General features: G+C 36.7%; 2 protein-coding genes across 2 annotated transcripts; one reads left to right on the top strand and one right to left on the bottom strand.

Annotated features, from left to right (window-relative positions):
* Positions 1-8,486: 8,486 nt before the first annotated feature.
* GCG54_00005395 (Endo-1 4-beta-xylanase 1) lies at positions 8,487-9,221 on the top strand (the record flags this gene model as incomplete). Its single annotated transcript, XM_045405419.1, has 1 exon — positions 8,487-9,221. One exon carries the CDS (start codon positions 8,487-8,489, stop codon positions 9,219-9,221), a length of 735 nt encoding a protein of 244 aa, XP_045256144.1.
* A 2,264-nt stretch (positions 9,222-11,485) lies between these two features.
* Positions 11,486-12,354, bottom strand: GCG54_00005394 (uncharacterized protein; the record flags this gene model as incomplete). Its single annotated transcript, XM_045405418.1, has 3 exons — positions 11,486-11,728; positions 11,786-12,115; positions 12,202-12,354. The coding sequence occupies 3 exons, from the start codon at positions 12,352-12,354 to the stop codon at positions 11,486-11,488; spliced, it is 726 nt and encodes a 241-aa protein (XP_045256143.1).
* Positions 12,355-12,398: the final 44 nt, after the last annotated feature.

The raw sequence follows: 12,398 nt of genomic DNA, 5'->3' as shown, positions 1-12,398 counted from the left end.
AAGCCCTACTACTATTAGCTATACTCTTAATATATTTACCCTTCTTAACTTATTAACATTCCCCTTAGGCTACTTTAGCTATCTTAAGGAAGTCTATGAGGTATTTATAGGTATTAGGATTATTATTAGTAGCTTTAACTATCTCTATATTAATCTTAAGGCTATATAACTCTAGTATATCACACTTATTAACTATCTTAAGTAAGTACTTCTAAGTAAATTTAAGTAGAATCTTCTTAGTAGTATAGAGAAGGTTACTATACTTAGAGCCTTTAATTTCATTTATTTTAGTTTTATAGATTAAGTCGTCTAGGATAGCTTTACTTAGCCTATATATAAGTATAATAAGGGGGGAAGATATTATAGTCGTTACGTATATAGGAGGATATGAGGAACAGGCTTAAGGCCTCATTTAAATAGTTAAGTTCTTATACTATAGCTATAAGAACCTTTTTAGCTATAGTAGTAAAGAGTCACACTATTAAGTTTATAACCTTAAGTGTAGGTTTAAGCTATCGCTAAGCTCTAGCTAATAACAGCGTTACAAATAACGCTCTCGCTAGTATGTTTTACTACTCTACTGCCTACCTGCCTACCCTCTTCTATATAGCTAGGGATAAGTTAAGCTGAGAGTTAATAACTAGTTATACTGAGATTTATTTATTTGCTTTATTGAGATCAGGCATAGGTTAAAGTGCTGCTATTGGGTTTAAAGTATAGGGAAAAAAAAAGTATAGAGTGAACTGCGATACCTACTTATATGGGTTGACTAGACTGCTAATATAGCTTCTTACCTCCTCTTATTAACTTATATTATCCTCTAATTATTTATTAAAGTTATTTTCTCTATATAGGCTTATATAAGCTATTTTACTTAGTATTTAGTAAATACTAAGTATAACTTCTTTAACTTAATTAGTAAGTATTACTTAAGTATATAATATTATTATTATTATAAATTTCTTAAAATAAAGTAGAAGTAAAAGAATTATAAAAGTATTTAGAGGTTATAAGTTATAGTTAAATTAAACTAATAGAAGAAGTACTTAAAAAGTAGATATAATATTACTATATTACTTTTATTTATTTCTTCTAAGATCTTCTTTTCTAACCTTTTAGTAAGTATTTATTAAATCCTTATTATAGAGGGTTCTATACCTTATTTCTATAAGGTTCTCTATCCTTTTAGCTTAGTCTAGCTAAACTATTCTTAAGCCCTTTTAGTCTAAGTAGCTAGACCTTTATATTAATATAGGTTAATTAAAATATTCTTAGTCTATAAGGTAGGTTAAGTATATAGTCCTCCCTATTAATAGAGAGAAGCTTATATAAGCTAGCCTAGCTTTTATTCTTATACTATATAAGAATATCTAACTATAATAAGAAAGTAAGTATTAATAATATACTTAAGCTATTATAGAGGGTGAGAGTATTAGAGATTTATTACTTAGTGTATATATAGTGGAGTTTATTAGTAGCTTTTTATATAGTTTCTTAATACTTTATAATACTTAGAGATAGCACTAAATCCTTAGTTATTTAAGGGTAAGTACTAAAGATAAATAGAGTTAAGATCAAATTATTAAACTTAATAGTATTATTAATAGTCTTAATAGTTATCTATAAAGTTTATTTATAAGGGATAAAAAGGTCTTTAGTATAGATAATATTATAAGTATAGTATAGAGTAATATAGTAATATTTAACCTTACTAATACTATAGTGAGCCTTAATAGGGACTTTTTTAATAGTAATTACTAAAGTATAAGTAGTATACTTAAATTTATAGCTATAGAAATTAGTACTAATATCTATAGTAATAAAGTTAGGAGGGCTTTAGTAGATATTAATCTAATATATATATAGAGCCTCCTAAATATATTAAGCTAATAGATCTTTAAAGAAATAAGCTATATTAAAGCTAATAGTATTATTAATAATATAGAGTATTAGCTTATTACTATTAAGATATATAATATCTATAAAGATCTTATAATTAAATTTATAGTTATTATATAAAGTAAATCTAAACCTTTTAGGTTAATTAGTATAGAGTTAATAATATTAATAAACTTTAATTAGATAGGTAAAGAGGCTTTTATTAACTTTATATCTAGCTTTAGTAAGGATATATTAAAGTCTAATAACTAATAAGTAACTAAAATAATAATAAAGTTATTAAATTTTAACCTTACTGAGGTAGTAATAGGTAACTAACTATTCCTATTAGAGAAATATCTAAGGATACCTTTATTTATAGATAACTAAAACTTTAAGGTCTTTTTACTTTATAATATTATTAAGGTTATTAAATATAACTTCTATTTTATCTATATTATAAAAGTAGTATAAGAAGAGTATATTTATTAGTATAATATAGAAAATAATAGGACTAAGTAGTATAGGGATTTTAATAGATCTTAAGGAGTAGATAGGGTTATTAAAGCTAAATCTAATAGTAGTTACTCTTATAATATTAACTTTAAGGTTTAGTATTAATTATTAAAGTATAAAGACCTAAGGCTAACTTACTATTAAATATTTAGAGGTATTAATATTAAGTAGAATACCTTAGAAGATTATTAATTTATACTTTCCCTTAAGAGAGAACTATAAAGTATATTCTTTAGACTTAACTATAGTATATAGATCCTACTTAGTAATAATATAGAAAGTAATATTATTACTTAATATATTAATAACTTTAAAGCTATTAAAAGTAATATTAGTAAAATAAGAGGTAAGAAATTATTAATTTTTATTATTTAAGTTATCTAACCTATATTAACTATTTTTAGTATTAAAGTTATTAATATTAAGAGTACTAAAGTAGTTTAATATATCCTTATTATAGCTATTAATAGGAAGGTTATTAATACCCTTAATACCTTTATACTATATTAGAAAGTAATTAAAAGTAAAAGTAGAGATATTCTTATTAATATATATTTACTTAAAGTAATTAAAAACTTTATAGTAATCTTTAGTAGAGTACTTTATTAATTAATAGCCTATCTTACTATAAATATAGTACTTCTTCTTAGATTTAAGAAGTATAAGTTAAAGGTAATATTAACTATAAGGTATATATAAGTAATAGCTAAATTAAGAGCTATAACTATAGTTATTATATTAATAATTAGTCTAATACTAATTATTAATAAGAACTAGATTTATTATAAAGTACTTATAAATCTAGCTTTATATTATAATACTAATAGATAATTAAAACTAATTAGTAATACTTTTATAATCCTTAGTAGAGCTTATAAAAGTATAGTTATACTTAAGTATATTTTAGTAAATATTAAGGATTTAATTATAAAGGGTATTATTAAAGTAGTAGATAGTAGAGAAAGTATATTAGATAGTAATAAGCTTATTAAATACTATCTTAAGGTATTTTATTTTAGTTTTACTAAGGTTCTCTAAGATTATATAGTTAAGGGTAGTATTATACTACTTAGAGAGATATACTTAATAAGATTCTTTAGTTTTAAAATAGGTTTTAATTTTAATAACTAAGTTAGTAAAGTTAATAAGTATATTATTACTATAGAGCTTATTATAATAATAGTTAAGTATCTTACCTTTAAATATAATAGAGAAAGTACTTAAGGTTTAAAACTAATTAATACTTATCTTAATATAGTAATTCTTAAAGATAAGAAGCTTAAAGTTAAGGATATTATATATATTACCTTTAAAGTATATATTATTATAATATAACTTTATAAGATCTATAAATTAATAAGGGGATAGTTAATTAAATATAACTAAATTAATTAGGTTATAATTAGTAATATTAATATTAAAGTTACTTAGAGGGATAAAAGTAGTTAACTAGTAAGTTCTAAAAGGAATTAATCTATCTTAAATAAAGCTAAAAGATAGCGTTATACTAATAGAGGTATAAGTAGAGTTAATTAAAAGTATTAGGGGAGGTTTAAGCTTAATACTTTAAATATTATTAAAGAAGTTAGTATTTCTAATAGCTTTTTTAAAAGTAGTAATCTTAGAGGCTTTATTATTAATCTCCTCTATAGTCTACTTATAGAAGTTTTAGTAAAGAGTAGTATAAATATTAAAAGTAATAGAGGTACTATTTATAGTAATATAGATTCTATTAATAATAAGGAAGTCTCTAAAGTCCTTTATAGTAATAAAGTTATAATAAATAAAAGTAGATTTTAATACCTCTTTAAAATTAGTATATATCTAACCTTAGAGGGTAAAGTTAGTAAAGTTATTAAGTTAGTAATACTTTATATTAAATAGAAAATATAAAGTAAGTTATTATTAAGTAGTAATATTTAACTTTAAGTTAATATTACTAAGTTTTCTCTAAATATTATAATTAATTATACTATAAACTTAAGTAGGGATAGAAATAAAGTAGTTACTAATTAGAAGACTAATAGGAAGTAAAGGGGGTAGAGAGAGTAATAATTTTAAATTAGAGGAGTTAGCTATTATTAAAAGGAGTTATTAATAGAATAAGGTATTAAGTTAAATAATAAGTAAGGTTTATTATACTATAGTTATAAAGAGCTTAACTAAGAATTAAAGTAACTAAGGCTTATTTATTTAATAGATAATTTACTATTTTATTATTTATTTAACTTAATATAGCTTAATAGTAATTAAAGATAGAGGTATAAAGGTTAAAGAGAGCTTTTACTAAAATAAAAAAAGAGTATTATAGAAAGTAATTAAAAAAGGTAAATAAGGTTTAATAAGTAATATTATTAATAAAGTAGTAAACTCTTAAGGATATAAAAGTAGTATAGTAGTATTATAGAAGGAGTATAAGTTAATAAAGTTAAAAGATAGTAAAAAATTCTCTTCTTAGTTAGTAGTTAGTAGTTAGCATTTAGTAGTTAAATAATAAAAAAATTCTTATAATAAGGTATACTATATAGTATATATAGGTAGTTATTATTAAATAGGCTTAAAATAACTATTTATTATTAATATTAACTTAGTAAAAAAGAAAAAAGTAGTTAAGAGCTATTAAAAGTAAGGTAATCTCTTATCTATTTATATAGTATAAAAACTTTATTTATAAAAGGTAGGAAACTAAAAGAGGTAGTTAGTAAAGTAAGAAATTAACCTTACTATTAATTATAAGTTAATAGGTTAATATTAATATTAAAGGTTAAGTATATAATAAATACTTTTTAAATAGGAAATAAGAGTAATTACTAAAAGTATTCTAAATAGGATAAATTATCTCTTAAATTATATTATAACTACTCCTATTAAGTATAGGATTAAAGGTTATAAAAGCTATTATTATAATCTTACTATTATTAATACTATAAAGAGATATTATTTAATCCTATTAGTACTAGTAATATTAATATTAATATACTCTTCTTAGAGATTAGAAGAAAATAAGTTTAAAGTAACTTAAATAATATAAGCTATTTTTTTAAAGTTTATAACTACTTTATTAGTATAGGTTAATTAATTAAGTGTTCCTAAGTAAAATAGATCTAAATAAATATTAATAAAACTACCTCTTCTAAAACTTTATTAATTTATAGTTAATTAATATATTATATAGTAGTAACTATAAAGTTAATTACTAATTAGTATTAGTCTTATAGGACTAGCTAGCTAGTAAGGGTTATTATAGGTAGTAAATATCGTATTATATTAACTATATTAGTAGTAATATATATATAGTTAACTATATTAGAGGTAGTAGCTACGATTATAGCATTAATTGCGGAGGGTGGTGCCTTATGTAATCGCTGATTACGTAAGGCGCGCCTAGCTTGATTAACGCTGCGATGGGCTGGCGTTGCCGATAATAATGGCTATGTTTGGCCTGTTCTATATACTCGAAGACTGGTGGCGAACAGCGACCAACAAACTTAGGGACTGCAGTTCAGACAGCCCGTCAATCATTTCGCAGGCTATCAAATATCGCCATGAACCGGTTTGGCGGTTTTTGATAAAAAGCAAAGAAGCGATTCGTGTTGGCTATCCCCCACCCCTTATTGCTGCTATTGAAGCCAATTCTATGTCTGCTTTTAGGGCACTGATTGATGCTGGTGCAGATGTGAATGGGATTGACTTGAATCTCTCCAAGAGCAAATCTAGGTTCTGTAGGAGACTGGGGATTGACACACCTCTCAAGGCCGCGCTGAGCTCGGCTGCTTATGATGTCCGTCGCACATGGCCCCAGTTGTGGAACCCCCATACGAGGCTAATCGAAAGCGAAAATAAACTGCGTCGATATAACTTCGTGCGCGAACTCTTAGCCAGCAAGACTTGTATAGAGATGCAGACAGATCGCGGAAACGCTATCGAAATGGCTGCCAAACTTCTCGCAACCAAAGAAATTCTAATCTTGCTCGACGGGATACAAAGCATTCACCGACCAAACTACCTCTTCTGCCTCGTTGCTGGAAATGACGCCGCCGATCCTGAGTGCTTGCTTCAGAGACTTGATGCAGACATCAACCATAGGTTGAATGGAAAATCGTCTCTAATGCACGCCGTACGCCATCAGGGCATGCCTCGAGTTCGAACTCTGTTGAGATTAGGTGCAAGCGTCCAGCTTGCATCGAAGGTTGATCGAGAAATAGTACTGAGAACTGCGTGGCCTTCCTGTTGCAAGGACCCAGGAATGTTCGATCTGCTTCTTTCCAGATGCTTTGATATCAATGCAAACGACGGAGAGTCCGACCTTCTTTTTATGTTCGTGGGATCGTATCCCACCAGAATGGGCGTCATCAAACGGCTTATCAACGCCGGAGCGAACGTCAATCAGATTCTGCAGATGTCTCCGTTTGCCACCACATTGGCATTGGCCGCTGCAAAGGGTGATCCTTCGTTGTTGTGCGTTGTAATGGATGCTGGAGCAGAGCCGGCTCTCGTCACAAATGTTGGGGTAGGGAGTGCGTTGGCTTCAGCCGCCTTTCACGGGCAGCTCGATACCTGTCGCCTGATCCTAGAAAGGACGAAGGTCGATGTCAATGCTATACAAGGCGGTTTCTTCCAAAACGCCCTTTTCGCCCTCATCACCGGAATGATGAAGTATCCAGGCAACAGGTCTTTAGCTTGGACATTTAGTCCTCTTGATACATCAAAAGAGCTTGGCCCGTACTTTCGACAGCCAAGACATCTTGAAACACTCCAGCTTTTCTTCAGCAATGGACTTGATGTCTACATGCCACGCTACTGTACCCTGGGTTCGTGGATTCATTTTGACGTTGTCGATCTGGCTGGATACGAAGCCCCAGTGACGTGTCTCTGGCACGGAAGAGAACACGGTAACAACTTGCCGAACATCTGGTTTTCGATAGCCTGCGAACTACAACGTAGCCCAAAACCACAACTCTCCATTTCGTCTCGTCTTCGTCACTGCAGATTTCCTAGACCTTTGCCTCCCAGATTCTCTCTCGTGGCCAAGCTGACGCCAGTTCGGAGAGGCCTTTCTGCAATTTCCATTGTTTTGTACGTCCAGAAAGATTTTTCCAAACTCTGCATAGTTCCGGCTCGACGAAAGGACAGACTACACCCGAACTCCCAGACTAAAGAAAAGCGTTGGAGGCGGTACGCTCCTCAGGACGATGGTGTTCTTGCAAGAAGACAGAATGATGCTCCGCATGCTAGGTACAGCCCAAGATGTACTACGATAGCGTTGTTTTGCGTTCAAGATTGGGACAGAGTCATGCTATACAGTTCAGTCGTCGCATTGGTCTTTGGCTTTGCCTGGTTGAAAGTCCAGGCTTATTTTATGTCTGATGTAGGCACTGGGCGGGCTTGCTGAATAGGGAACCAGCCTAAAACCTTGTACGAACTATTTGAAACTTTTGTCAATGAAAGATATTGAATTTGAACAAATCTGGAGACGAGAGCTTAATGGACGTTCATTTAAGAAGGGCAGTATGGCGAATGATACCGATGCCAAATACGGGGCCCGTAATGCTTACGTTTGATAACGCGAATTTTGCCTTCCTTTTCTAACTGAGTATGGGATATTAACGGATACTGAAATTGAATGGAAACGCGTGACTCTACCGATGGATTGACTGTGACCGGGCTGAGGAGGCGGCAGAAAGTTCGATGTCTTATCTGGAACCCTGTAAAGCCGATAGCTCAAAGAGACATGGCCTTCCGAAAGCGTGAGTCTAGGTCTTACTTCGTCGATGTGATTTGGCTAGTGGAATCGCACCATCGTTGTTTTTATCCGCGTCTCCTCATCCGTGCAAGGGGTGCACTCTTCCGGTTCTGCCTAGACCTATTCAGCACGGAAGAGAGAATGTTTCGTCGAGATTGAAGACGAACGTTGGAGGTGTTTGCCCCTACCGAAGCGGAATCGCTCTGACCCGCAGATTGAGATGATGAGATCTCCAGATGCCAAGAAAATTGTATAAACAGCTGGGGTTTGCCTAAGCCTAATGCCGGACTCTTGGCAGTTCGAAGGAAACCAACATTCAAGTCGCCTAATCCTGTCCTTCATTGTCAAAATGGTTTCCGTTCGTTCTTTTGTCTTGGCCTTCTCGGCTATCGCCCCGTGCCTTGCTGCCCCCGCCATTGGGCCGGTTGAGCTGTTGCCTCCTCATATGGAGCGCCGCGGCCTATCCGACTTCTTCTTAGGACCTGACCACCCTCTCATGCTCGCACGCCGCAATGAATCCCTTGAGAGACGTGGCACGACCCTGGAGGAGTGCACCAACTACGTTCAGAACTACCAGACCGGCGGCACGGTCAAGGTTACTCCCTCAGGCAATAGCTTCACCCTCAACTTTGACACCGCCGACGACTTCGTTGTTGGCGTTGGCTGGAACCCCGGTTCCACTGCCCCCATCACCCACTCGGGCTCATTCGCCGTCACCAAGGGACTTGCCACCCTTTCCGTCTACGGCTGGACTACCAACCCCCTTGTCGAATACTACGTCATTGAGGACTCTGCCGGCTTCTCGCAGACCGGGACGCAGAAGGGCACCGTGAGCAGCGACGGCGGCTCATACACCATTTGGGAGAACGTCCGCACCAACGCCCCTTCTATCCAAGGCACCCAGACCTTCAATCAGTACATCTCGGTCCGCAACGGCGGCCTCTCTAGCGGCACTGTCTCTATTGCTAACCACTTCAATGCCTGGAAAAGCCACGGCATGAACCTTGGCACGCTGAATTTCCAGGTCATCGCCGTTGAGACTTGGAACGGTGCTGGATCGGCCAAGCAGACCGTCACCAACTAGGTTGATTTTCATATTGCTCATTTGCTTGGGGACTGGACTTCCGTGCGTTTCATTCTACATCGGGCAGCGGAGTACGCATTCTCAGGACACGATTCATTTTCTTTTGTATTTATTCTACTCGCGCGCCATTTTGGACAACTTTCAAATTTCTATGGATGTCGAATCATTTACGCTCAAATTGATAACCGTTTGTCATTGAGAACCTTATTCTGCGCTTTGGGAAAGTGATCGTGTCGTCAAATCTTGTGGCTTCGAAGCTCCGACCAGTAGTTCGAGTTTATGCTTTCGCGCGTCGTTCTAGTCTTGAGCCTTCTCTGGATAAACTTGAGACATCCATGTACAGTGTTCATGTAACGTGACTCATCTGGGAAGTTAAAATCTCTCATTCCTCATTCAAGCTTTGTGTGTTTGATGTAGTTCTTCTTCTCGAACACCGTCGTCTGAGATTTCTGGTGAGGTTGCGATGTGGGATTGATGTCTGACCAGCTTCGCAGGACATGACGGTGCTCTGTTCCAAATACCTGTTGTTGTACAGGCTTCGTCAGCCGTATGCTTAGGTGATGTCATAATGCAACCTACCTGCAAATATTCATCCCAACTTTGACACTGGAAAGCGAAGAAGAGCTTGGAGAAGGATGGCCTAGACCTTTGGAGTGCAATTCAAGCAGCCGATTCAAGTGATCTCCGAACGTATTGATTGCATCAATGGTCTGGCTATCCTTCAAACGGTAATCCTCATTTTCCAACGACATCCACTCTCTGTCCTGGAAGATCTCCCAGTTGATGTGGACAATGTCGCACATTTGTGAGGGTCTTCTCCCACGGGCAAGGGCTTCCGCAAAGAAGGACTGGAAATCCACGTAAAGCTCTTCAGCTATTTTGTACGCCTTATTGATCCACTCCTCGCGCGCGTGGGAAAGAATGGGTGGGTTGCTAGGATTGAATAGATATTGAAAACCCAGGCATTCGAGCCCTGATGAATTGGCGAGTAGACCGGATACGAGCTTTGATACCTGTCTGTATCGATCACGATCGGTAGCGACGTAGTCGTAGGAGCACGCTGGGTGGGTGTCTTTGACGCGGGTCGTCAGCCGTATGCCTCGTAACAAGGCTCTGTTTTGTGGGCCAATATTCAACAGCCACGAAGCGGCATCTTCCATCCTTGGGAGGAAGAATAATCTCCCATATAATACGGCTCTGGTTTCTTGATGTATCAGTCTACACGTTGATGCGATTGCCGTATCGAACTTGGTGGTACACCGTGGATGTAGAGCCCCCCGAAACCTATGTCTCTGCAGTTGGAAGTTGAAAGTGGGCTCGTAATGGACGTTGATGCCTCTCCCCACGATTCTGATATTGTGGGTTTCGAAAAGCCCGAGATGACGATAAATCATGTTTCTGATCTCGGCGATAGTGACCTACAGAAGGTCAGCATTGTGTGGTATGGAGATGTCTTGGCTAACTTACAGGAATGAGAGTTGCGGAACACATTCCTCCAGCCTGGGTCTCTAGGCGTGTTGTCAGTATTGTCGGGGTGTGAGTTGTTGAGGTACTATAGACAATGCCAACATTAAACGCAGACCGGACACTTACTTTGGCGAAACCGACGTCCGACCCTGAGGGCATCCGCCGCTTATTATCGTCTGAATGCGCCAAAGCAGAAGACTTAATTACCGAGCATGTGTCCATGGCGGAGAAGGCAAGCGTAGGTGCGATTAGTTACAAAGCAATGTTGGCCGACGTTTGTTGTATTACCAGATGAACGGGAAACGCAAAGCTGGGTGAGAATTAAAATGAAGGAAATGCGCCAAAATATAATTCTGTTCAAGGCAAACTGAGAGAGGTCTTCGGGTGGATCAGGTGAGGGCTTTTGCAACAAGTGTGGGATGTAGGATGCTTGGATTGGCAACTGGCTGCTGCCTGGAGAAGGTACATGTAGTGACGTGTGGCGTCACGTGCCCATGGCAACTTCAGTCTTGTTTGAAGGCCTGGATTCATCTGGGCTACAAGAGTCGGGCGCAGCTGGCTACAAAGTGGTGTGGATGATCCCTCCTATGTAAAGACGGGGTTCGGGCCGGAGGCCCGGGTATCCGGGCCCGGCCGACTTTCGTCTCGCAAGTCTAAGTAAGCTGGCACATAAGGGTTGATCCAACCGCCTCAGCTTCTTTTGAGCTTCCAAAAGGTGGAAATTTGAACCAGTAAGTACCAAAAGGGTTGGATCGCCAGTAAATTTTCTTTTCAATCTACCTATGCTAGCATGCCCCTCAGCGTACAAGACCTCTGATGTAGTTCTCAAGGGTAGTGACCTCCACGTCGGGATACAAATCTCGTGCATCAAGATATCCAAGGCTTCGTGCCTTTTCGGGAGTATTGTCGCCTCGGATGCCGAGAACATTCCGATACTCTGCCATGGCGATGTTGAGCAGAATCGTCACATCCTTGATGTTCTCCTCGCCAGACTTTGCGCGGCCTTGGGTGATGATATCTTGCAACTCTTCCTTGGTTATCTGAATTGTCTTGTTAGTCCCTAATCTTCAAGCCGGATGAAAACTTGATGGACCTACAAATTGTCGGCGGGCAGTCTCTCCGGATACCCTCTCAAGAAGCTCGAAGGCAGCGTTCTGTGTTATAACCTCTCCGTAGGCGAAGACCATCTTGTTCAAAGTGCTCCGGTCGGCGATGATTCTAGAGACAAACTTCCCAATATCGCGGTTGTCGGTGAGGGCCCAAGGAACATTGCCGTCTCCAATAATGCGGGTGGTAGAGTACTCTTCCGCAGCTGGCCGAAATCTCCCTGACGGCAGAGCAGGCAAGGTCAGCTGATACCACCAGCCAACGTCAATGATGGTGTAAGGGAGATTGAGGCTTTTGATACGGTCTAAAAAGTCCTCTTTCTGTGGTGATAATGCATTGATTAGCAAAAGGCTCGGGTTCCCTTGTTCCCACTTAAGTGGAGGAAATTGCGGCGACCCGAACTCACCATTTCCCTAATCCTCATGACGCCTCGTGGCTCGCAGGCTGGGCCCCAGAAGCTTGGTATGTACCGACCGACGTTGGCCTTGCTCGACGCTTCAATGAGATTCATCTCCTCGTTGAACTGGAGCAAGGTCAAGCACGAGATGACCACGTCCATGTTTGCGAGAGTGCCAGAAATTGCGTCAATTGGCCCATTCAGCT

The sequence above is a fragment of the Colletotrichum gloeosporioides genome, assembly GCF_011800055.1.
Source record: "Colletotrichum gloeosporioides strain Lc1 chromosome Unknown consensus_120, whole genome shotgun sequence".
NCBI lineage: Eukaryota > Fungi > Ascomycota > Sordariomycetes > Glomerellales > Glomerellaceae > Colletotrichum > Colletotrichum gloeosporioides.
The sequence above is the reverse complement of the archived record's forward strand: the minus strand, read 5'-3'. Positions and strand labels throughout refer to the sequence as shown.